The sequence below is a fragment of the Artemia franciscana genome, chromosome 17 (genome assembly GCF_032884065.1).
Source record: "Artemia franciscana chromosome 17, ASM3288406v1, whole genome shotgun sequence".
Taxonomy (NCBI): Eukaryota; Metazoa; Arthropoda; class Branchiopoda; order Anostraca; family Artemiidae; genus Artemia; species Artemia franciscana.
The window spans coordinates 9,675,017-9,702,862 of record NC_088879.1 but is presented as its reverse complement, the minus strand read 5'-3'; the positions used below and the strand labels follow the sequence as shown (position 1 = coordinate 9,702,862).

Below are 27,846 nucleotides of genomic sequence, written 5' to 3'. Positions count from 1 at the left end.
TTGTTTGTGATAGAGCACACAGTCTAGGGGAGCTCTTTCTACCATAGCACAAGCAAAAGATTTGGAAAATGTTTGGAGCAGGCAGAAGTTTGCCACTATTATTCACCTTTCATCATAGGAACCTCGAACATAGACATAGGTGAAGAACTAGACAAAAACGTTTCACATATGGCCACAATATCTTTTGGACTAGATGATAGCAAAAACTTGAGTTCATTATACGCACTTTGTAAACCTTGAACATTAACATAAAGCACTGTGACCGGGAATTTACATCTGTCGGGCTCACACTCTAAAGTGCCTTCTGAAGTAAAATCATAGTCGGGTAAATTTTTAGCATAAGGCACATTTTCATCACCACCAAAATCGCATCTAATTTTAAACGGGAATCCAAAGAAGTCTGGAAGCGGTTCATATTACACAGTCACAAGGAAAACAAGAAACCACCATTTATTTATGCTATCGACGGCTCATTAGCGAAATCATGGATTTCAATTACATCACTAATCGATTTACACGGAATATTTTGCGAGCCCCTTTTCACATAAATATCTCCTCTCATGGTCCACACGTTCTTCTTGTTGAATTTGTTGCGCGCTAGTTTGAAAACTTCCTGCCTTTCTTTGGTGAGGGCCTCGTTGACAAAAATAAGCGAACCTTTGAGCTTTTTTCGATTACGCAGGATTTCGACAGATGTCACTTCAGATACAAAGGTAAGCTCAATTGGCACCCGAGACTGGTCAAAAGACCCTAAACGCCTTACAGTCTTGACCATAGTATTATTAAGATGGAGTCCCATATATGCATTCAGACGATCTAAGACTTATTCGCCTAGAGTAGGTAGGTCCCGAGCGGTCGTTTCAATTCCAGAAACAATGATCTTGTTAAGAAGAGAAGTCTGGCTAAGATCATAAAGTTTAGTTTCTAATTTTTGAATTTTAGCACCATTTTAGGCGATTTTGCACTTCAAGTCATTAAGACATTTCTCAATTTGATCGAATTTAGGCTGGAACTGTAGTTCTATGGCTTTATACACAGCCTGTGTTATAGTGTCCAAAAATTCATTTCTAAACTGCTTTGGAGACACGGTGTCTAACTTCGCAAACTCATTATCTACCTGTTTTCTGATCTCATCTTCTATTCCTTCGCGCAAAGTCAACAGATCGCTTTGCAGTGACAAAACTGAGTTCGATAAGTCATCAGGTAGACCTTCCGAATCCTCCATGCACAGCTTAATAGCCCTTTGAACATTTTTTCGCCCATCCTTTAATGCGTCAGCATGCTTTGTTAAGTAACGCCAAATATTCTCCGACGTCACGATCTTAACTTCATCACTACCATAACAGGTAACCTCATAATTACAGCCACCGTTCTTGATACGTATCACTTGCGTGATTTTACATGGCCAAAGTTTGTAGTATCGAAACCGAGCATACGCTCTATCTCCCGCTTGCATAGCTCCGGAGGCAAACAAAGTCAACTAGCAGGAAAACACTTCAATATCGCAAGGGGGGCTTCTTCTCGTATTCCTACGCCTCTCCAAAGAAAAAGAAAGCTTGCATTTAGTTCAAAGGATGCTTTCTTGCATCCTAAAATGCAAGAAAGCTTGCGTTTAAATCAAAACCCAAGATCACGTAGCAAAGCACAAGACCAAGATGTCTGCTATTATAAACGTTTTTCTTTGGCTAATTTCTTAAAAAATTATGTATATATTTTTTTATTGTTGATAAATGCTTCCGGATGTAAAGCCGAAATATTCACTTTTTTAAAATATGCTTTTCATTGTCAATGTACTGTCTTAAGTAAAAACATTATAACTTTTTGTGTTTTCATTTGTTTTAACACATAACTAAATTTAACCACTTTCGGAAATTGTGCCACATTTTTTAATGTGGCACTCATTGACTGCGCCACAAGTTCTCTAGTCCCGTGTGAATCAACTGTCAAATTGTTGTTCAAAACGGCGAGAAAAAAGTACAATTTAAGAACTCAGGTTAATTATTCTTCTTGTTTTGGGCCGTGGGGGGTTGCTCAAATGAATATTACTTTATTGTTAGTGTAAATTGAATAAGTAAAACTTTTTCCAATATGATTAAACGCGAGCTTTGAGATGCGCAAGAAAGGCCTTACGGTTGAGTCTCCCTCTGGGAGATTCCTGTAGTGTCTGCATCTATGAGAGTGTTAACTTTGATCTTATATGATTGGACAAACATCTGTAGGAGTTCTGTTAGATTTATGTTAGTTTTGTATTTAGATAATTTGCTTTTTTCTTTTAGTGGATGTTGACCCTCTCAAGAAGATCAGTTTAGTCACAAAAGCATTTTACGAGGAGAAGTTGAAATTGACAAAACCACCAAAGGGAAAAGCAAAGGGGAAAAAAGTTGCTACATTGAAGCTAGACAAAGATAACGTAAGTACTTACTGAGTGGCGGTTTTAGGGGAGGGGTAGAGATGGTGCTTGCCCTGTGTGCAGAAATATTAGGGGTGTAAAATTTTAAATAAATAATCTAACGGTGATAATCATTTTGAAATTTTATTTTTACTAAAATAAAGTAGATGATGCATTTCAATAATCAATAAGTTGTTAATTAATTAGTAAAATAAATTAAAACGAAATAATTCGAATTAAATAACTTAAAAAATGGTTACGGCATAAATTATTAGTTAATTAACAAATTGAAAATAGTTTTGTCAATAAATGAAAATAAAAAAAATGGCCTGAAAATTATGCGAGAGACGGTGGGGGGGCACTAATCAAGGTTTCGCCCCGGGAGGAAAAGAGGCCGGAATAGCCACTTTACTTACTTGGAGCTGGACCAGACTTTTTCCCTGTCACATTCATCTAAAATTCGGATGTTTCGTTTGAATTTGTTTGACTGTAAGCTGGAATTCCAAGAGCTAGAATTATGACATTACTTAGGTTTTTTTCTTAGAAAGGGGTCTAAACTTACATAAAACTTTTCTAATTTTCATGTTTCTGTCGTATTTTTCTGTCGAAAATTGTTGTAAGTTATAATAAAATCCAACTAACATATTTAAGGGAAGGTTTAACCAACACATTTGTTAAAAAACTGAAACTTCGGAATTTATTGAGAATCGAATAAAATAAGGAAAAACGAATTGCACTAATCGATCAATGGTGTGAATTCAAGCACATTGGCTGGCTAAACAATCTCAATATCGTACAAAAACATATATTATAGAAATTTCAATAGAAAGTCTCATTTAAAACATAAACAAAATTTTGACTTTTGTTCTAATTCTTTAAGAACGACTACTGAAATACAATGGCTGTTTAATTAGAATAATAAGGTTTATTTTAAAATTCTAATGAAAAACTTTAGCATAAAGAGTGAGGTCTTGAGGAGGAAGCAACCCCTTTCGTATGCCCCAAATTATATGGTTCCCATATATTCTGTCACTTTTCTTTGTCTTGTCTCACGCTAAGCTGAAAGAAACTAACGCAGAAACAGGTTTGTTCTCGATTTTTACATAGCGTAAACTTAAGTGAGTGGCGTATAATACACAAGTAACAAAATTCCTTCCCCCTACGGAATAAAAATAAAGCTCAAATAAAGTCTTCAAATTAGGAAAGCCTTATATTCCACGGGGGGGGGGGGGGGTAAACGGTTAGAACCATATATTTATGTAAGAATACGTTTCCATTTGTTAATTTAAAGTACAGCAAACATGTCGGGCGGGGTGCTTAAACCCTCATCACACCAAGCGAGAATAAATTATCGCCATTCCTTTTGACTACTAAATACTTTACGTACGGAAAACGAAGCCGCCCTCCTCTTTAACACTCAACATCGAAACGAAATAAAATAAAATATAAGTAATAAATATTCATTTCCACGTTTAAGGTGTTTCCTTAACATACTTGTAAAATTATATTTATCCTGAATTAAACCTACCTGAATTAAGTAGTTGGAATGGAGTATTTTTCAGACTACACTGTTTTCCATTTACACAAATTAATTTGGAATAAAAGTGGAACAAAACAAAAGATGAAAAAAAATTAGATAATAAAAAAATCTGAATATTTTGACTCTCGGTCCATGAGCCTTTTTCAACGGAAAAGAAATTGAAGTAAAAAGAAACAGTTTTCAAAAATAGAATCACCTAAAAAACTACAACCAACTCACAAAAGAGAAGAAGAAGAAGCAGCAAAAACAAACAAATAAATGCAAATCACATTTTAAACACTTCCAGAACGGCAAATTTGTTTTTTGTTCTTTTTTTCGTCTCTTGTGCGTTGTTTTGTAGTCTTTTAGATGACATTATTTTTTTAGCTGTTTATTTTTCCTTCATTTTTTCATTGAAAAAGGCTCCCAGACAGAGGATCGAAATTTTCGTTTTTTATTATTATTTTAAGTTCTGGATTTTTTTTATCTTTGGTTTTGTTTCACCGCTTTATTTAAATTTAACTTGTTTTTCTCTCTTAATATTTGGATCAGATCAGACCTGGGCAAAGAAAATGTCTACCTCAAAAGATATTTACGTTTGCGTAGCTTCATATTTTAAATATCCCAATATGCATTGATACCATGAAAATTTGTCTGATTCTTAAAATAATTTCTGTGTCAGATTTTTTTTCGAGAAACCGTATTTTTTTTTTAGATTTTATTTAATCGATAAATTAAGCAAGAAAAAAGGGTTTTTAATTTCGACAAAGCAGTGAACAAAAAAATAAAAACAAAACTACACTTCAACTAAAAAAAAAAATCCGAATATTTCGGAATATTTTTTTTCTCAAAGGAAAAAAAAATATCAACATTTTTTTTGTGTGTCTTATGTTTTAAGAAACATTTTTTTCTTCTTTTTTGTCGTTTGTTTATTTTTTTTGTTGAGAAAAGCTTTTTTGTTCACTGCTTTGTCGAAATTAAAGCCTGTTTTCTCTTGTTTAATTTTTCGTAAATGGAAAAATAGTGTGGTCTAAGAAATTATTTATTTATTAGATAATTAATATACTATATTATGCATTATTATTATACAATAAATATACACTTGATAATTAAAATACATTACTTGGACTTTCGGGAGTACCAATTGAAGATATCCGTACATAATATCTGTGTACATCCGTATCCGTATAATATCCGTACTTAATATCCGTACAGTGCTACTAATCCAGTGGTAGCTTGTAAGGGAAGAGGCCGGTACTGTCTACCGCGGTAACTTTATTCATTTATAGTATATATATATATATATATATATATATATATATATATATATATATATATATATATATATATATCCCATTAAATCCCAAATTAAATCATTTCTAGAAAAAGTAGGAATGCCTTATTTATGGAATAATGGTCTTTGCTCTAGTGATGTACCAACAAATTTAGAAAGCCAGGTACGATTTATAATAGAGAGTCAGGAAATTCAGCATTGGCAAGGGCTGGTTTTAGATTCTACAACCCTACAACATTATAATCAGGCAAAACCTAGTTTTGGAGAGGAAGTTTATTTTAAATTTAATTTACCGGCTATGATTCTACGTCGTTGGATTCAGCTTAGGGCGAATTGTCTTCCAATCCAGAACAGGAAAAAAACTTTCGACAAAAATAAAATGATAGTTGGTCCTGATAGGCGGTATGTTTGTCCCCTTTGTAATGATGACGATGAAGACTTGGATCATTTTCTCCGGAAATGCCCGGTGCTCTTGGATTTACGGGAAATTTATTTGCATGGGATTAATTTGATGCTTCCGGGTATTCTACAAAATAGTAACCCAACCACAATATTTCGAGTGAGAGTATATATAGATAAATCCTTAATAAGAAGAAACAGTTTTATATGACTATTTTCTTTTGTTGTTAGATTAGGCACTTTTTGCGTTGAATTCTGTTTTTTGTGCGTGTTTGTAATTCGTACTGTTGTTATTTTCCTTGCTTGTTTGTTATTTATTTATATTTTTGTGTGTATATGGCCCATGGGCTTTTGAAATACACCTATCTATCTCTCTATCTATCTATATATAATATAATTTATTAATTTAAATTATTAATTTATTTTTGTGTTATTAATATATGACTTTATTCAGTTGAATAAAACGATCAACTTTTTTTTCAACTGAAAGTAAGGCAAGTAGTGAAGAATTAAAAATCAAGCGGTTGTGGGCAGCGGCTAATTGTACAAAATGCCAAGACAGATAGTTCGATTGAGTGAGAGGCAAATCCGGGATTACCCCAAATTAGGATTGTATATATAAAAAATTCCGTTCATTTGTTAATAGATAAATCATCTATTATCCGTCCATGCGTCATTCCTTGGGCAGAACTAAGGTAGATAGTCATAGAACTACGATACTAATAGAACCTATAGTTTTCCAAATGTTTGGTTAAATGGCCCGGGTAAACGGCTGGAGTAATAATTAACACTTACAACGAACAGGAATTGTTACTTATATGAGGAAGACACATCTCTTGACTTTTTCGTCCAATTATTTAAGAATGACTCCCGAAACACTATTAGACTAGTAATCTTTTTCAAGAGTTATAAAAAAACTTTAGTGTAAAGAGCGTGGTATTGAGGATGGGGTAACCCCCCTCATATACGTAATAATTTCTGTTTCTTTTAAGTTCTAATATTAGTCCTTACTCTCAGCAGAAAAAAACTTTTTTTGTTTTATTCCTGATTGTCTTTAAAAAATGCCGGGAAATCTGGCTTCCCCTTCATGGAAAATTCCCTTCCTCTAAGAAAAACTAATAAAGTTTTATTTTAATGTTTTTAATGTTTTTAAATGTTTTAGTGTTTTAATAATTAAATGTCAATTAATAAAATAACAATAATAAATAATGTTAGTAATAAAGTAAAATAAATGTTTAAATGTTTTAATGTTTTTTTAAAAATGTTTTAATGTTTTTAAATGTTTAATAATGTTTTAAATAATGTTTTTTGATGAAAATCAAGCAAATATTTCGACAAGGACCTCCGCCAAATCGTCCCCAGTGCTAAAAAAAACGAAAGCAAAAAACAACATTTTATTATTATTTTTTTTTTTGTTAGCACTGAGGACGACTTGGCGGAGGTCCTTGTCGAAATATTTGCTTGATTTTCATCTTCATATTTTGCTACCAGCTGACAAAATCCTCGTTTTCTCATCTATTTGATTTTATTTTTCATTTATTATATCCTTTGCTTTCTTCGTTTCATACTGATCTATTCTGAAGGGTGACAGTTTTATTTCTTTTTTGACATATAATTTGTTGTGTCTGATAGACATAGTTCAATCACATGCATAGCGGAAGTAGTATTCAATCCTGGCCCTCTGTTCCCCAAAATATTAGTATTTTCATTTTATTTTACTGGTGTTTTTAATAACAATTTGGAATTAAAATGGAATAGTTGTGGGCATCAAGTCATGGCTAATTGTAGAAAAAGCCAAGAGAGATAGTCCAATTGAATGAGAAGCAAACCTGGCATTAATCCCCCCCCCCTTATTAGGATTGTATAAAAAAGAGGTTAGTTCATTTCTTAATAGATATGTCTATCTATTATTCGTCCATGCGTCATTGCTAGGGCAGTAGAACCATGGCAGATAGTCGAGCTAAGATAGTGATATAACCTATAGTTTTCCAAGTGTTTGATTAATTTGGCTTGGGTAAACCGGTAACTTGGGTAATTTGCCATAACAATGAGCAAATTAACATGCGTAGGGCCGATAACCCCCTTGCCTTCTCAAAACCAGAACATAATTTGCGCTTTAATGAAAACAAAAACCAAATGACCGTATATTGTGAGTATAATTAACGTATACTGTTATTTATTTTTTAAGGTTTTCTTTTTTTTTTATAAAAGTAAAAAAAGGTAAAACAGTTAAAACTTATTTTGTTTTCAATAAACCGCAAATTATGTTCTGGTCTTGAGAAAGAATATGGGTTATTGGCCCTTGACCAAACCTGGCATTAGTTTTCCCCTTATTAGGATTGTATAAAAAGGAGGTTAGTTGATTTGTTAATAGATATGTCTATATATTATCCGTCCATGCGTCATTGCTAGGGCAGTAGAGCCAAGGTATTTAAATCTCGTCCCTACATATATGAAAGAATATGTTTTACAAATATCATCTTTTACAAATTTACTGTTACCTTCCCTCATCAGCCCGGTCACTTCTAATCTTTTTATGGCACTTGGTATTAACCAAGTGACATATAGCAATCGCAAATTCTGTCGGTCCCGGTTTTGCTACTTTAGGCACTTCCAGGTAAGCTAGGACGATGATGGCAGGCGTATCAGGACCGGACCAGATTAAATTAGAAATAGTAGTTTTCCCGATTTGACCATTAATTCTGAAAAAATAGAAAAATTGAAGTATTTTTAACTTACGAACGGTTGATCAGATCTTAATGAAATTTGATGTTTGGAAGGATATCGTGTCTCAGAGCTGTTATTTTAAATTCTGACCGGATCTGGTGATATTGGGGGGAGTTGGGAGGGGGAAACCTAAAATCTTGGAAAACACTTAGAGTGGAAGGATCGGGATGAAACTTGGTGGGAAAAATAAGCACAAGTCCTAGATACATGATTGACATAACCGGAACGAATCCGCTCTCTTTGGGGTAGTTGGGGGGGGGGGGGTAATTCTGAAAAATTAAAAAAAGAGGTATTTTTAACTTTCGAACGGGTGATCGGATCTCAATGAAATTTGATATTTAGAAGGATATCGTGTTTCAGAGATCTTATTTTAAATCCCGACCAGATCTGGTGACATTGGGGGGGGGGGGGGAGGGGGAAACCTAAAACTTGGAAAACACTTAGAGTGGAGGGATCGGGATGAAACTTGGTGGGAAAAATAAGCACAAGTCCTAGATACATGAGATCAGCACCGCCGGTACGGACTGTAAAGTCTAATGCCGTATCCTCCTAGATACATGATTGACATAACCGGAACGGATCCGCTCTCTTTGGGGTAATTGGGGGGGGGGGGTTAATTCTGAAAAATTAGAAAAAATGAGGTATTTTAAACTTACGAACGGGTGATCGGATCTCAATGAAATTTGATATTTAGAAGGATATCGTGTCTCAAAGCTCTTATTTTAAATCCCGACCGGATCTGGTAACATTGGGGGGAGTTTAGGGTGGGGGAACCTAAAATGATGGAAAACGCTTAGATTGGAGGGATTGGGCTGAAACTTGGTGGGAAGAATAAGCAGAAGTCTTAGATACGTGATTTCCATAATTGGAACGGATCCGCTCTATTGGGGGGGGGGGTAATTCTGAAAAATTAGAAAAAATGACGTATTATTAACTTACGAAGAAGTGATCGGATTTTCATGAAACTTCATATTTAGAAGGACCTCGTAACTCAGATCTCTTACTTTAAATCTCAACCGGATCCAGCGTAATTGGGGGAGGGGGACCGGAAATCTTAGAAAATACTTAAAGCGGTGAGATCAGGATGAAACTGGATGGGAAGAATAAAAACCTGTCTAAGATACGTGACTGACATAACCGGACTGGAACTGCTCTCTTTGGGGTAGTTGGGGGGGGGGGTTAATTGTGAAAAACTAAAAAAAATCAGGTATTTTTAACTTACGAACGGGTGATCGGATCTCAATGAAATTTGATATTTAGAAGGATATCGTGTCTCAAAGCTCTTATTTTAAGTCCCGACCGGATCTTGTGACATTGGGGGAAGTTTGGGGTGGGGGAACCTAAAATGATGGAAAACGCTTAGATTGGAGGAATCAGGATGAAACTTGGTGGGAAAAATAAGCAGAAGTCTTAGATACGTGATTTACATAATTGGAACGGATCCGCTCTATTGGGGGGGGGGGGGCTAATTCTGAAAAATTTGAAAAATGACGTATTTTCAACTTACGAAGGAGTGATCGGATCTTAATGAAACTTCATATTTAGAAGGACCTCGTAACTCAGATCTTTTATTTTAAATCTCAACCGGATCCAGCGTAATTGGGGGGGGGGGCAGTTGGGGGGTACCGGAAATCTTTGAAAATACTTAATTCGGTGAGATCAGGATGAAACTGGATGGGAAGAATAAAAACCTGTCTATGATACGTGACTGACATAACCGGACCGGATCTGCTCTCTTTGGTGGAGTTGGGGGGGGGGGGGGTAATTTTGAAAATTGAACTATTTGTAAATTACGAAAGGGTGACCAGATCTGAATGAAATTTGGTAGTTACAAGGATCTTGTGCTTTAAAGCTCTAATTTTTAATTCCGACCAGATCCTGTGACGTTGGGGGGATTGGAGGGGGAAACCGGAACTCTTGGAAAACGTGAAAATCGGGGTATTTTTATCTTACGAATAGGTGATCGGATCTTAATGAAATTTGATTTTTAGAAGGAATTCATGTCTCAGAACTCTTATTTCAAATCCCGACCAGATCTTTTGACATTGGGGGGAGTTGGAGGGGGAAATCTTGGAAAACGCTAAGTAGAGGAATCGGGATGAAGCTTGGTGGATAGAATATGCAAATGTCCTTGATGCGTGATTGACGGAACCGTACTGGATTCGCTCTCTTTGGGGGAGGGGTTCAAGGATTTGGCGAGTTTGGTGCTTCTGGACGTGCTAGAACGATGAAAATTGGTAGGCGTGTCAGGGAGCTGCACAAATTGACTTGATAAAGTCGTTTTCCCAGATTCGACCATCTGGGGGGCTAAAGGGAAAAATTATAATAAATTAGGTATTTATAACATACGAGTGGGTGATCGGATCTTAATGAATATTGATATTCAGAAAGATATCGTGACTCAGAGCTCTTATTTTAAATCCTGACCGGCATTAAGCCTCTTATTTTCCTTTTAAATCAATCTATTGATTCATAGAATTTTGTTAGAGCTCATACCATATGATCTCTTGGCTCTTAGCTCTTCATGCCTCGTCTTTAGTGCCATATGAGCTCTTAGCTCTTGTTTTTTTTCATAACATCTGTTGTGTCCTATAGACATGGTTGAAGCACATATGCAGGAATAGTATTTCAGCTTAGCTCTCTGCTCCCCAAAATATTCTTTAGATTTTCTATTTTTTTGTCACTACAAAAAAAATATTTACAAATCTCTTCTTAAGCAAATACACTGTCGCTTGATTTGTTAAGTATTGATTTGTTAAGTCCTATAGACATGGTTGAAGCACATATGCAGCACGAATAGTATTTCAGCTTAGCTCTCTGCTCCCCAAAATATTCTTTAGATTTTCTATCTTTTTGTCACTACAAAAAAAATATTTACAAATCTCTTCTTAAGCAAATACACTGTCGCTTGATTTGTTAAGTATTTCTTAAGTACTTCTTAAGTATAAGTTTGTCAAATATTGTTTATTTTTGTTCGATATCTGATTGGCTTTTTTTTCTAGACGTACTACGACGAAGACTATGGAGGTGATTATGACGACTTTATGTAGGAATTTTGGAATTAAATAGTTCAGACAAGAAATTAACTTTACGTGGTTACATTGATGTACTCAAATATTTTCGCGGAATTTTTTTTTTTACTGTGAAGGGTTTGTGAATTGCATCACTGTTTTTTTCTGTGAAGCTTCGTTATTTGTGAAGTGCCTATCAGCTGTAAAGTTTTCATGAAGGCTGTAGACTATATGTAAAGCTTATGTGTCATGTTATGCTTTTATCTACAGTTGAAGTAGTTTTGACTTATCAATGTGAATGAAGGACTAAATGCCGGGGACGGGATGGGGCTATTTACTTAACTTTATGTAAACAAACAAAATAAGAAATTTCATTACAAAACAAATAAAATATGCCGAATTTGTTTTTATTATCCATTAGAAAGAACAAAGTTCAACGCTTTCATAAATCATTTTGAATTAACAGGGGAATTAATGTAACAAAAAAAAAGGAATGTGAAAAATATACACAAAACTCAAAATAGAAACTCGGAAGGGTTAGTTGTAAAAAGCCAATATAATTAGAAAGAGGGTGTAAAACTGCGAAATTTGGCAAAATTGTTTCCTCTTCTCAAACTAGAAGGGATAGAGACTCAAAACTGCAAAATATAGAGATAGAGATTACAAAATCAAAAACTGCACAGTGGTTTCAATTTAATGCAATTTTTTAAAAATTAATATTAAAGGGTTGGGGTAAGGACGGAGGGGCAATAATTTTTCTTTGGACAGAGGTAAGGGTAAAAAAATTCCTTCAAACATAATTTGAATACATTCTTTCATTAGGGCACGTTAAAAAAAGCCTTATTAGGATGAACTTGTCTAAATATATTTCATGAATAGCATATGTAACTTTCGTGAAAGTTACAGGTAGTTCAAACGAGGCTATTATTTTATGGTTAATTTTGTATAAAAGAAATTAAAAAGAATTAATCAAGACAAAATAAATTATAGCGAAATATATCGGTGAAATTTAATTTTATACTGTGGGTTTGATTACATTTTTAACGATTCATTTATTTATTCCTGTAAAATTTCGAAGTTCCTCGGGCATTCTGGCAAATATGTATGTTTTTGTACCTAAGGTACCTCTTGGCCTGTCGGCTTCAGGTCGTAAGTTTTAAATTGTTAGGATACAAAAAGTTTTGGCCCATTTCTGGGCCCCATTTTTGTACCTCCTGTATGATATCTTAAACCAGTAAAAATAACGAAAAGGTATATTTTATCTTATTGATTCTCCAAAGTGAAAATTTAAGTTATGAAATAGAAAGCAATGTGTATCAGTCACAAGATTTTTTGAAGTAGTCTGTCAGTTTTTCTGTTGTTGTTACTATACGTCTGAATAAGTATTAAAATGAAGTGCCGAGTATTGAAGGGTGGAAATTTTGAAATATACCATGTGTTCAATTTGGTAATCTAATTGTGTAGTAAAATTGTAAATTTGATGATAAACACAAGTTCAAATAGGAATAAATCCTTTTATTAGACGATGAAAAAAAGCAATAAAAAACATATACTGGATATTTCGATCACATGTATATTGATCGGCGTTTCTGCTGATGACGATCACTGTACATGTGATTGAAATATCCAGTATATTTTTTTTATTGCTTTTTTTCACTGTCTAATTAAAAGATTTATCCCTTTTCGAACTGTTGTTTATCATCAAGGAAAGGTAGTGTAGTCTTTGAAATTACCTACTGTTAATTTGAGAATCTAAAATTGGAATTTCATTATAGGATTATTAGTGAATGCTAAACTATTAACATCGGTAAAAAAAAGTCAACTGTCGGAATTAGATTGACAATTAAATAGCTCTCTGAGGAATACTCAATTAATACTATTATTACTAACAGCTCGCAGCAGCACCGCGCCCCCTGAGGCCAACAAAGCCGCGCTCACTCCTCCTACCTCAATCAATTTAAGGCTTCATTTACCACCTCCCATGAAGTTGCGATTTCCTTTAATTCCTTTCTTGTGACCTCTTCGCATCTCATTGGGGTACGGCTATTTTTTTTTCTTTTGGCCCCAAATGGACGGTAAACAAGAACAATGTGTGATTATCTGTCATCCTTCACCGTGAAACTTATCCTGGCTATCTCAAACTTTAGTTCATTATAGCCCCAGAAAGGGGCTAGGAAGGACCTTTTTTGACATAAGGTAGTCAAATGAGTAACCAAATCGGTGAAACTTTAAACTGTGGGCTAGAAAGCACCTGTTTTTGACATAAGGTCAATCAAACGAGTACCGAAAACTATCAAACTTTAGTTCATTATAGCCCTAGAAAGGGGCTAGAAAGGACCTTTTTTTGACATAAGGTAGTCAAACGAGTAACCAAATCTGTGAAACTTTAGTTTATTATAGCCCTATAAAGGGCTAGAAAGCGCCTGTTTTTGACATAAGGTGAGTCAAACGAGTACCGAAAACTATCAAACTTTAGTTCATTATAGCCCAGAAAAGGAGCTAGAAAACACCCGTTTGTGACGTAAGTTTAGTCAAACGAGTACTGAAAATTGTCAAATCACTATATCCGAAGAAAAACTAGAAAGCTTCTTTTTTGAGTTAAGGTTTGTTAAACGATTTCACAAATCTATTCTTAGATAATTTTTTTGTAAAACATTGAACAAATGTCCCTTTACCTTTCGAAGCACCCACGCTTGGTAACCATAAATGACCACTGTCAATACTCACTTGATTTATCCCTAGTAATTTGAAATATTTATAAAAATAAACTAGGCAAGTTCTAACCTCTGAACCATACATGCATACATATTTGAATTTTAAAGGAAGGGGGGTCTGAAACATTTTTAGGTAAGACAACCAAATGTCTCAAGAAAGATCGGTACTGGTCAAATATAGGAACTCATTAAAAAAAAGTGAGGGAAGATTATTGCAGTTCCCACCCTTGTGCGGATGTGTTCTAGTTATATTTAAGTACTAAAGAGATAGGGGTGCGCCAAAATTTGGCCCAAGAAGGTTCAAAAACCAAAATTGGCTCTGTTATAGCTCTTCATTTTGTTCCTTCAAGGTTTACATTTGTATGCATATACGGTCTCTAATTTTATTGCTTGATTTTGCAAAGGGCACGAATTCTAGGCTGAAACAATTAGGTTTCAGATTTTGTTTTTAGAAGTGTTGTCAGCTGTAAAATTCAGTGATAAATTTACTTGTTGCAGTATTTTAAGGTGTGTAAGGCGGTGTGTAACTTCAACCGGTTTGGAAATACAATTTTTCTTTAATTTGTCTTATTGTAAGAAGTCTTCTCAGACTGAAGTTAGTTAAAGAAGAAATTACAATATCGATTCTTATGTATAATATATTAAGAGCAGGTTTGTATCCTGGGGGACCCGGTTTACCTTCCTCCCCGAAATATTTTTTTTGACTTTTAGGTGATCTTGAAGAAAACGTAAAAAACTAGGCTGCTAACGGGAATCAATAAGCTATTGCATTCAATAATTCAGGTGCTGGAAAATCAACTATGAGGCTAGGCTTTGAGCCAATTTTCAGGAGCAAGGAGGGGACAAATTGGATTGGTTGTTCAATCAGTTCAGGCTGTTACGTTGTGGAGTGGAAAGCTCCACATTTCAAACAGTTCGTGGTAACGAACTGTAGTAAGGAGCGACCCGGCTCAATAGTAAACGAAACTCTAAAAAACGGAATATTGATGTTAAAATATACATCAAAAGAATCAGATTTTCATGCTGATTTTAAATATATAAGTTTCATCAAATTTAGTCTTTGTCATCAAGAGTTGCGAGCCTGAAAAAATTTGCCTTATTTTAGAAAATAAGGGAAAACACCCCCTAAAAGTCACAGAATCTTAACGAAAATCACACCATCGCATTCGGCGTATCAGAGAACCCTATAGCAAAATTTTCAAGTTCTCTGGTCCCTGGGGGAGAGGCTGCAAGTTACAAACATCGACCAGTGTTTACATATAATAATGCGTTATTGGGAAGTGTACAGTTGTTTTCAGGGGATTTTTTTTTGGTTGTGGGGGTGGGTTTGAAGGGAGGGGGCTATGTCGGAGGATCTTTCTTTAGAGAAATATGTCTTGGGGGAACAGAAATTCAATGAAAAGGGCGCATGATTTTCTAAAATTACTATAAAAAAAAACAATGAAAAATAAACATGGAAAAGCTTTTTCAATTGAAAGTAAAGAGTAGCATTGAAACTTAAAACGAACAGAGATTATTACGCATATGAGGGGTTCTAAAAATACTTTAGCATAAAGAGAGAGGTATTTAGGAGGAGATAAATACCTCGCTCTTTATGCTATAGTATTTTTAGTAATTTCAACTATTTATTCTACGGCCTTTCTGATTCAGGGGTCATTCTTGAAGAATTGGGACAAAACTTACGATTTAGTGTAAAGAACGAGGTATTAATGAGGGTACAAACCCCTTCATATACATATTAAAAATTAAAGAATATAAAAGTTTGTTACGTAAGTTAATTCTTAAGTTACGTATATTTTTTACTAATAAAAACATTCGTTGAAAATTAAAAGTTCTAGTAGCCTTTTTAAGTAACCGAAAAATTGGAGGGCAGCTAGGCCTCCTTCCCCACCCCTTATTTGTCAAAATCGTCTGATCAAAACTAAGAGAATGCCATTTAGCCAAAAAAAAATTAATATACTAATTTCATTTCAATAATTTATGTGCGGAGAGCCAAAATCAAACATGCATTAATTCAAAAACGTTCAGAAATTAAATAAAAAAAACTAGTTTTTTTAACTGAGAGTAAGGAGCGACATTTAAACTTAAAACGAACAGAAATTACTCCGTATATGAAATGGGTTGTCCCCTCCGCAGTCCCTCGCTCTTTACGCTAAAGTTTGACTCTTTGCCTCAATTCTGCTTTTTAAAACAATTAAAAGCTTTAGTGTAAAGAGCGAGGGATTGCGGAGGGGACAACCCATTTCATATACGGATTAATTTCTGTTCGTTTTAAGTTTTAATGTCGCTCCTTACTTTCAGTTAAAAAAACTATTTTTTTTATGTAATATAAATAAAGCTCCTTCATTTATAAATGAAAGCTCCTTCATAAACGAAATTATAAATGAAAGCTCCTTCATGAAAGCTAAGTAAAAAAGCTCCTTCATTTATAAATGAAGGGAAATTGTGACATAAAGCTTTCTTGGCCCAAGCGAACCAGGATGTACGTTTCTGATCTTAAAGTTAATGAGTCCTCAGAGGATTCTTAATCTGCTTCGGTGGGTTTGCAAGATACTGAAGCAGTTCCTAATGCTTCTAAACCCTTCTTCCGGTGCCCACAAATGCCGCATATATTTCTTTATGATCCAGAATGATCGAATTGCCGCGTGTGGAGAACTTCTTTAGTAATCCTTTGTCAAACATAAACAAGTATTTGCTTTTTGGGGCCTGGTGACGAAAAAGTGGATGACTCCAATGCTGAGGAGCTGTCTGTTTTCGTCCTCTGGAAGCCTTCATTAGAGTTTTGTGTCGGTTACTACTTTAACTGGACAAGGTCTGGCTTCGTCAATCCTTTAGTTCATTGTATGCTTTGGGCTTAATTTGAAAAAGATGGTTGGCCAAGGCTATGAAGGAGCAGCAGCAATAAATGGTCATCTCAGTGGTGTTCAGGCAGTTATGCGTGGACAGCAACTGAAGGTAATATACGTGGACTGTAGTGCGCACAGTCTCAACATTTCTTGTCTTCTGTCTGTTCAATTCCAGCTTTTAAGCAATCCTTCGAAGCCTCGTCGCAAGTTTGCAACTTGTATGGCGCTTCACAACTCAGAATAAAGAATCTCAAAGAAAAGAAAATTAACGAACTTCCACCGGAGTCAGATTCGACTCTACGATACAAGATTAGTTGAGTGTCACGATTCAGATATGCGTCCTCTTGAGCTCTCTCGAATTGCTCTCCTTCCTCCAGAAGATCTCGAGGATAATAACAATCAGTGAAACGACTGGAAAGCGTCGCAGTTGCTGAATTCCATGAACTGGTCTCAGTTTGTAATGTGGCTAAAGAACTTTTCCGTCTGAGATTCTTCCCTTCTGTAGGGCTCTAGTTGGTCGACTGCGATTTGGCCGCCTCTTAGAGACAAGTAAAGACTGTCGTTGCTGTTTGTCAATATCTTAGGATGACTGGTCCAAGGACGAGATGTGGAAGGAGTGTGCATCCACATTATCCTGATCTCCTTGCTCATAAAAGAGTCTATTTATTCCTTTTTTCGACCACCTCATAGCATAGCTGAAGCAATTTTACCAGAATCTTCCGTCGCATTTTTGTGTCCATTTTCCTTCTAAGATTATTTCAGTTAATCCCAAGACCAAATAGTATGAGCAAAGAGTAGGAACTGGTTTGACAAAAATTATCAACGCCATCTAGTTTTTGAAGACTTTTTAGAGTAACAATGAGAATAAATAACTTAATTAGTGTAATTTGTAAAACAAAATAGTAATAATTGTTTTATCTCAGTCCTTGACAGAAAAATGCTTGCAAGGCCTGAAAAAAAAACCAAGCGTTGCCAAATGCTAGATGACGTTTGTAGCTATGTTTCCATTTTATAAGTTACCCATACTGTTTTCCCAAGACCATGAAAGTCGAGCATTTGCTCGAGTTCCTAGGCAGACTGCTTGCAGCAAGAGGTTGAGCAAAAAGAGGTTGGCATAGCAAATGAAAAGAATTTCCTATAACACAAAGGTCTTGAGGTGCTGAGTCTTCTCTTCGGGGATAAAATTCTTTACATTCGAAATATTCCAAAATGTTTCTCTTCTTTTTGCTTTTCTTGTGACGTTGCCTGCGACCTCTACTAGTCTAGAAAGAACCTTTTCCACACTTAAAAGACTCAAAGCCTGGTTAAGAAACCAACAGGACAAGAACGGTTGAGTTATTTAGCCCTGCTTGCAATTCTTAGGAGAATTGATACCTGCCATGGAAAGGTAATCGATATTTTTGCATTGACAAAAATTATTGTTTACATTCTGTTTTGTTACTAGAAGTAGAATTAACCTCTTGGTCGACTTTACGAATCTCAGATTTATATTGATTCTTGGCTTGCTTTTATGATGCTTAAAAAAATATCTATTAAAGATAGAATACTATTGTTAGTGAACACGTCCTTGTTCACAAGGGGTTGATTACCAGGGTATGGAACTAGTAGCTCAGCCTTAACTTTATTCGAGACCGTGAGACAAAGTTCACAGGAGGATGTTCCTCCCCGTACCCCAAACAAAAGTCCTTTGTACGGCCCTGATTAGGAAATATGAATTATTATTGTACTAGTACTATTATTGTAGGGAACACAATCTCCAGTTTTATTTTGATTATACTTGGGATTACTGATTAACATCATACTATAAATTTCAGTCATACCAGAATTAAAATTGCTAGAACTAATGTAATTATTACTATAACTATTGAAATAATTTTAGCAATTGCATTTAAAATATAGTGGTATGAATTACAGTCTCCGATGTTATGAATTACCAATTCATGTACCGAGTGCCGGTTAACATTGGGGGGAGGGAGGGGGCTTGCGATTTTTTTTTTGTTAAATAAAGACCATGAAAATACTGACATGTCATCCAGAAATCTCGAACTTGGTCGGTAAACGCAGCAGTTTTACCGACTCCTACCGTTATTTTGTAGATGGTGCCACAACTTCTCATTTGGTTAAATAAAGAGCATAAAAATAATGACATGACATATACTGATATCTCAATCTTGGTCGGTAAAATCCTTACTCCCTCCAAAAAAGATTTGAAAAATTTTGGACCCTGGATATTAAATAGCATGACTATACCAGAACTATTGTTTTTGAGACGTAAGAACGACGAAAACCTGGTTTTCCACACTTTTTTTGGCAATTTATTAAATCGTTGACACATTATTATGAATTGTTAGTCTCGGGGAAACATAGGTTCCTTTTAACAAGCCACCCAACTGTTGTTTTAATTTGCGCGCTGTTTCTGACAAGTGGCCAATGGGCCTCTTCTTAAAAAATACACATCATGGAAATTTCTCCTTTCATATTTTTCTACCTTTTTCACAAACACACTCGTATTTTATCAGAAATGGCATGACTATACCAGAACTATTGTTTTTGAGACGTAAGAACGACGAAAACCTGGTTTTCCACACTTTTTTTGGCAATTTATTAAATCGTTGGCACATTATTATGAATTGTTAGTCTCGGGGAAACATAGGTTCCTTTTAACAAGCCACCCAACTGTTGTTTTAATTTGCGCGCTGTTTCTGACAAGTGGCCAATGGGCCTCGTCTTAAAAAATACACATCATGGAAATTTCTCCTTTCATATTTTTCTACCTTTTTCACAAACACACTCGTATTTTATCAGAAATGGCATGACTATACCAGAACTATTGTTTTTGAGAAGTAAGAAAGACGAAAACCTGGTTTTCCATACTTTTTTGGCAATTTATTAAATCGTTGGCACATTATTATGAATTGTTAGTCTCGGGGAAACATAGGTTCCTTTTAACAAGCCACCCAACTGTTGTTTTAATTTGCGCGCTGTTTCTGACAAGTGGCCAATGGGCCTCTTCTTAAAAAATACACATCATGGAAATTTCTCCTTTCATATTTTTCTACCTTTTTCACAAACACACTCGTATTTTATCAGAAATGGCATGACTATACCAGAACTATTGTTTTTGAGACGTAAGAACGACGAAAACCTGGTTTTCCACACTTTTTTTGGCAATTTATTAAATCGTTGGCACATTATTATGAATTGTTAGTCTCGGGGAAACATAGGTTCCTTTTAACAAGCCACCCAACTGTTGTTTTAATTTGCGCGCTGTTTCTGACAAGTGGCCAATGGGCCTCGTCTTAAAAAATACACATCATGGAAATTTCTCCTTTCATATTTTTCTACCTTTTTCACAAACACACTCGTATTTTATCAGAAATGGCATGACTATACCAGAACTATTGTTTTTGAGACGTAAGAACGACGAAAACCTGGTTTTCCACACTTTTTTTTGGCAATTTATTAAATCGTTGGCACATTATTATGAATTGTTAGTCTCGGGGAAACATAGGTTCCTTTTAACAAGCCACCCAACTGTTGTTTTAATTTGCGCGCTGTTTCTGACAAGTGGCCAATGGGCCTCGTCTTAAAAAATACACATCATGGAAATTTCTCCTTTCATATTTTTCTACCTTTTTCACAAACACACTCGTATTTTATCAGAAATGGCATGACTATACCAGAACTATTGTTTTTGAGACGTAAGAACGACGAAAACCTGGTTTTCCACACTTTTTTTTGGCAATTTATTAAATCGTTGGCACATTATTATGAATTGTTAGTCTCGGGGAAACATAGGTTCCTTTTAACAAGCCACCCAACTGTTGTTTTAATTTGCGCGCTGTTTCTGACAAGTGGCCAATGGGCTTCGTCTTAAAAAATACACATATCATGGAAATTTCTCCTTTCATATTTTTCTACCTTTTTCACAAACACACTCGTATTTTATCAGAAAGATATCTTCTCAAAACACTCTTTCTAAAATAGGAACCCCCAAATGAGAAACTGGTTGTATTTGGTCAAAAGTCGCTCCTGTCTCAGTTAAGGTAAGCATTTTATAGTATGTAAAAAATAATAGATATGTACACAGGTAGTAAGGAGTGGAATGGATCCATCTTTCTTAGAAGTGGCGATGGATCCTACGCTATCCTATGCTTCAAGCGTATTTATAAACCCAAATTTTTCATTTGAAATCGTTATTGAGTTTTTTTTTTGTAAAAAATACTGCATATACATCAATATGAGACTGGGGAAAATCTATTCTTGAGTGGCATCAATTAGGGTTATGTGCCCCCTATATTTTGAAAAATACTTTTGTTAAGGGTACTGCCATTTAAAAATGTCTTTTTTTTAGTATTGTCAGTAAAAAAAAAGAAAAAATTGCCTCCTCCACGTAGATATTGAGTACATTTCCCTACTAAATCTTCGTGAATAGACGTCATCACGTATCCCCACCGGGTATATTGTTGTAATTTTTGGCGGGACTAAATCCATAATGAAAAAAAAACAGAATCAAAGAAAAAAAATGTGATGTTTTTAGCTGAGAGGGTTTCAAGCCAGCCACCCACATAGCTGTAACTTCAAGAAGAAAAGATGTCCACTTTCCAGTGTTAGAATGAACATGGTTAAAAAAGGGGTGTCACTACGAAAATCTGCCGTCTCAGAACACAAATAGACGCCTTGTGATAGGCACGTACTCTACTAATTGCTTTGTACTAAAGTGATTTTTCTAAAAACTATGATTATTAGATGAGACGTTTTGACTAGACACGGTCAAGAGCTTTTCCTGAAGGTAAGGTGAAAGAGTAACCGAATAAAAAAATCTGATGTTGGATAAGAGAATTAAATTTTCAATTGAAAATTTAAAATGTAAACGTTTTCTTAATGCTAATCTTGTACCTGGTTTCACGGAATTGGAACTTCATTTAGTCCAAAATCTTAGAATTTTATATTCTATGATACCAAATTAAAAATTAGCATTCAGAAAGCCAAATATAGAATAAATTCTTAACTGAAAATATGTTTCTGCCATTTGATATCGATTTTTCTTTTCAGTTGCCTTTTCACCAATACACCAGAAAGGGCTTCTTATATTTTTATTATATGTTTTTTATATATTTTATCATATGTTAGATTTATTATATGTTGTTCCGAGGACTTTTATCAGTGGCATTATTCGGAGAAAAATTCTTTTTCTGGGGGTATTTCTTATTGAAAATGTCTTTTTTTACGTTGTCCTTATAAAATTTTTAAAAAGCAAGAAATGTACCCTCCTAGATATTAAGAAGTACACTCTTCCCATCCTCTTTAATTTTCATCAAATGCTTTTTTGTTCTTCATATTTACGCTCAGGGCGACTGAGAGGAGGTCTCGCCCCTAATATTTGCATTTTTTTTTTTATTGGCTGTTGAATCACCTTGTTTTTTTCGTTTTAAATAAGTTTTCTCTTTTTACTTCTAACTTCCTAATTATATTAAAAAAAGTTTCTTTTCAATATGCTTGAAAAAGCATACAAATATTCCATCTGACAAATAAAGTTCCTATAAACCTACTTCGTTATTAATTTTTCAGTTTATTAGATACATAATGCTCAGAATGACATTCATTAAAATATAAATTTACACATACAAATAATTATACAATATACAAACGTATATCAATATGTGCGAGTTCTTTTTCCTGGAAGTTTGATCCATGCGTCGCCACCCGGATCGATATGGGTGATCTCTGAGAGTTGTTTTGAATGAAAATTTATCGTTCAAGTGGCATGTTCAAACAATAAGAGTGAGAATTTCCTGTGGACTTGGAATCATCCGAAAGTTAAAGTTTTCCTTTAAAGTTTAAACTTTTCCTATCCTCTGTCTTTTATATTTCTCTCTCATTTAACCTTATATATGTTACTGTTCGTTTGTGTGGATGTCCACATTTCCCTCGTTACTTGCTCCTATTCACCATCTTCATGAGAAAGCGGCGAGAATTCACCAGTCGACACTGGAGAATTAGGAGGCCAACACCTCTGTTGGCCTCCTTAAGATTAAACATATTTATGTTTTATCTTTATCTTCGTTGACATATCAATACATCTAGGGAGATTTCCCATGTTGTTTTTCGGGACTACTTAAACTAGTAGGGGAAGCAAATTTGTACATAGTTCGAAACTGGGAGGATGTGATGATTCTGGCTACTCCCACGGTTCGTTCAGACTTCAGTCTGGCCGTGACTGTGGGGCGTGATTGGAACTTGGTTCCTGCTGAGATCCGTCAGTCACGAACACTTGACTCCTTTAAGAGATAGATGAAAAGCTTCATATTAAAGGTAAATATTAGTTGTTGTATGGTTCAATGTATTTTGGGTTGTTGTTTTGTTGGTGTTGAATCCTCGATGACGCAGAGAATTTTAAATTGTTTTTTATTGTCGGGTGATAGGAAGGTCGCTGTTTCTTGGGGACTATTGGTGAATTGATTTCTTTAACTTATAGATTGATGGAATTAAATGGAACTTGATCTTGTTGTTCAAGTCAAGGGACAGTAAGTTTTCTATTACGGATTTCGGACAAGGCGGTTCTAATAGTGTACTTCTTGTTTTGATCTGACAATATTTTTAGGAGTTATAAGTTATTTTATTTCTTAGCATTGGACGTGATCACCTCTTACTAGGCTACTAGCTACCGCTGTAAATCCAGAACAAAAAAAAGCCAGTGATTAGTTCGAATAGTAGGAGATGATACTCGGAGAACTAGGTACCGTACCCCAGAAAAGCAACTTTTCGAAAGACACCCGCATTATTTTAATTTTGGGTTTACTTTCCGTCAGCTTAATATTTAACTTTTGGTTACTACATGCCGTGCTTTGGTCTTTACAAGGTTTCAGATATTTTTGCAGGTATGATATCAATTTTCCCATTAATGTTGAACAACACCATTCCTTTATATGATTTTTTTTCTTTTGTGTTGGTCATGTGGGACCAAGTATATATTTATACCTTTTTGATGTTATATTTTTCAAATAAAATGTAATTTTAATTCGATTAAACATGAAATAAAACGAAACTTTTTAAATTTTTTTTTTAGGTATTTCTCTAGTTTCAACTAAAAAATTAGAATGTCACGTCATAGATATCACAAAGTGAATGGAACATTTTTATTAAAAGTTACCACGGTGTAGTGGAGAGAGGACTCATCCATCGGCACTAAAGGAATCGAGTTTAACTCACTATGTGGTAACGAATGCGCATAGAATAAGAGCCTTAGTTTGACCAGAGTATTCCATTAAATTTCAGGGTATTTAGAAAAATAATGCCCTTATCCATAGTCAATTTTTTTTTTAAATTTTTTGGGGTTGTTGTTTCGCTGGCATTGGATCTTCGATGACACAGAGAATTTTGAATTGTATTTTATTGTCGGGTGATATGAAGGTCGCTGTTTCGTGGGGACTGTCAGTGAGTTGATTCCTTTTGCTTATAGATTTATATTTAGACGTTGGTTAGTATGTTTTTGCCAAGTTTCACACACACACACAGACACACACGCACGCATACACAAGACACACAAGGCCATATTTGCCCCCCCCCCTATGGACTATCGAATAACTCGGCAAAAGATGGCGAATCAGAAATCAGAGAAGTATATTATATTACCAAACCGCCTAATCCTTCGATAGATATTCCCCCTCCCCCCAGTTTTCCCTGCTGTACCCGCTTACGTTGTAATATTTATTTCTGCATGATGAAATAAAAGGCTGCGTATCTAAATTTATATTTTAGTTTGGAATGAAACAGCACCCAGAGGTGTATGTTCTAAGATGTATATTTGTATGATTAAATGCAAAGATAGCGTTATAAATTTATGCTATTATTTTACAGGCTTAGATGATGTAGCACCCAGTGGTGTAGTGGACTCACTGAACCCCTCCAACCCAGAAGAATTTTTAATAGCAAAAGATGCCTTTGTAAATAAGATTAAAAACTGGCAATCCCGACCTGGTTACAATGACTTCGTGGAGAGAATTATCAGAGACTTGTGTACTTCACGTAAGTAGTCATGAGGGGGTGCTGTCCCTTAAAAGTAATTACACTGAAATTTTTAACTGAGGGAAATGTGGCCAAATACGTATTGGAGAATCTAGACCCTTTTAAGAAATTGGCCTTAGACCGGTCCAGCGTTCCTCACGGAGCTTTTTATTGTTAGTCCCCCCAACTTCACCATCATCATTTTTATTGACAAATAATTAGACTATATTTGTCAATATACACTGTGACCCAGTACCCATGTCAATAAACTTGCTAGAGAAAGACTATTACAATTTTGAATCTGTTGAAAGCTTGCCGTTATGAAGCAGGTTTGTACTTGCCTTTTTTTTCTGATGGAGATTTTCAGTGATAAAATATTGATGATGCTGAGGAACGAGGGGACTTTTGGGAACTAATCTGCTTGGCGTCTCTGGACCCGAACAGCGAGAATTCGCAGTTTCCCCTAATCTCAACATAATATTCCTGTTGTCTGCCTTATTAGCTTTAAACAAAAAATTTTAAGGTTTATTATGGTTAGTTTCATTTAAGGTTCAGACTCGGCACCACTAACAGCTCACTGTTTATTTATAACTTTATTATATATAAATATAAATTAGAAAAATTATTTAGGGTAGGGGAGTATTAAAAAAAACACAGAAGACTTTCTTAGGTGATGGGTTGTGGTCTTGTGACAGTGTTGTGGTTATTATTTCGCCTGGAAACTCTAGGAACTATGGTTTCTGTGAGGTGTTGCTATGGCTTTTACGGGGTAGGAGCCGTTGTGCAAAAGTGGTTTAGCAATGTAGCAGTGTTACTTGGCTGTTTTCAAATTTGTTGGCAGATTATGTCTGAAAATATCATTTTTACATATAAAAATAATTTTTTCTCAAAGAAAAGCTGCCAAAACACAAGAAGTGCTGCTAAATTGTTGGCAGCTTTTAGAATTCTGTCGAATTCTGCTACTGGAAGCTTTGGAACTTTTTCCATACCTGGGTAGGGGGGGGGGTACATGTCTAACACCAGTAGCTCAAGGAGTGGCGGCCCTCGAAGTGAAAATAGCCACAATGCACAGGAGACACAACTTTTTACTTCTGTTTTTGACACAAACACATTTCCGCTTTGCTTTTTCATTTTTAATGCCACATTGGTGAAAGGTCCAATTGTAGCCGCTTTTAGATATTTTTGTCCAAATACTTGATTGATTTATTGTTTTCTGGGATATTCTTTAAGTGAGAATGCCTAAAATTGAAAAGAATCCCACAATTTGTGAAAATAAATTTCCCAGTGTAAAATTTTTCCTGGAGTTTTCACCCCCGGAAACTTCCATCCCGATGGAATATTCTCGCCGCTCAAAATTCATCTTCACAGAATCCCCCCCCCCCTTTGAAAAATGTTGGTATACTTCCCAAAAACAAATACTACATCTAAACAATTGGCAAACTTCATAGCTTGCGACCCTTCCTCCGGGGGCTCTGAAGTGGGGTTCATGCCATACCCCAGGACATAGTTATGGACCTTTCAATTATACTGAAAAAAATGGCTATTTCAGAAGTTCAATGAGATGAGTTTGTGAAAAAGGACGTGGGATGGGGCTAGTTACCCTGCAATCCTTTGGTCACTAGAACATTTAATTTCTGTTCAAATGAGCCCTAGCTCAATTTTAAAAGATTATTGGTTCGATACGATCATCCGCTGGGAAGAACAAAGAAAAAAAAACATCCATTCGTGATCTTCCTTCTGGCAAAACAACAAAATACTCCAAAGATAATATGAAAAAAACTTCGTTTTCTTAAAGAGTTAAAGAGGCTGCGTCCCAAAGTCGAACCTTAAAACGTACAGGAATTAGGAGAGGCAGTTCGGAAAAGCCCCCCGCTTTTAAAGACTCTTTTGTACAGGTTTTTTGTTGTGGGGGGCTGCTGCCCCCCTAATCCCCCTCTCTTGGCTTCGGAAAGGCCCTCTTTTAATTAACAAAACAAAAAACCTGTAACAAAACAACGTTAAGGGGGGGGGGTGGGGTTGGGTGGTCGAAACTTTCGGCCAGATTTTCTCCATGAAGGAAAAGTAGGAGGGGGATGAAATTTGGCGTGTTTCTTAGTTGGAGCTCGGGCTACGAAATGCATCCCTCCCCATCCCTCTGCGACCACTGGAACCGAAGATCGCTTAACATTGTCGTGGTTCGCCTCTTTAAAGAGGCACGAGTGTGCCTCCTTGATCGGAGCTTGAAAACTGTAGCATAGGATTATCTGATGCGCTGAATCTGATGATGCAATAAGATTCCTTGACTTTTTGAGAATGCTACCACCCAACCATTTTTTGAAAATCAGACAAGTTTTCTCAGACTCGTAACTTTTGATGTTTAACATTAAACTTAACGAATTTTACATATTCTGAATAAGCATAAAAAGTTAATTCCTTTGATGTACCTATTTTTATCAAATTCTGTTTTTTAGAGTTTCGGTTATTGTTGGACTGAGTCACTCCTTACTTATAGTTCGATATCACGAACTGTTTGAAAGGCCACTGGAACTTTGAATGTCTGCATTACTTGGAGTCCAAATATTCTTCAGCACAGCTGACTTAGGCGTTGACGAATCTCGCAATAGGTTGTTTGATTCCGATTGATCTTTGTTTCTATCTGAATGCTTTCTTTTAAAGCTTGCATTATCTTTAATATAATAAATCTCATTCAAACTTAATCATGATCTTAGTAACAGTTTTTTGCTAACCGTTTCCTTTTCCAGCTTTCCGTCCCATTTTCCGGAGAACACCGTATCTTAGAATCCTTGTAAACCTATTCCCCCAATAAAAGTTTGAAAACTGAGTTTTAAAGTAAAGAAATGTCTACAGCATCACAAAAAAAGGTGTACATGGAACCAGATTCAATATTATCAAGTCTGGCCCTCACGTCTCGTAGTATGTTCAATTTTTGTTTTCCAGGCG

General features: G+C 35.4%; 1 protein-coding gene across 1 annotated transcript in view; it reads left to right on the top strand.

The window, feature by feature from the left end:
* The window catches only part of LOC136037802 (eukaryotic translation initiation factor 3 subunit J-like), a 39,234-nt gene extending 24,620 nt beyond the window's left edge, over positions 1-14,614 (top strand). The window contains exons 6-7 of the mRNA XM_065720635.1: positions 2,277-2,410; positions 11,331-14,614. Coding sequence (XP_065576707.1) covers positions 2,277-2,410; positions 11,331-11,378 — 182 coding nt within the window. The 3' untranslated portion in view covers positions 11,379-14,614. The remainder of the gene's footprint in view (positions 1-2,276; positions 2,411-11,330) is intronic.
* The last annotated feature ends 13,232 nt before the right edge of the window (positions 14,615-27,846 follow it).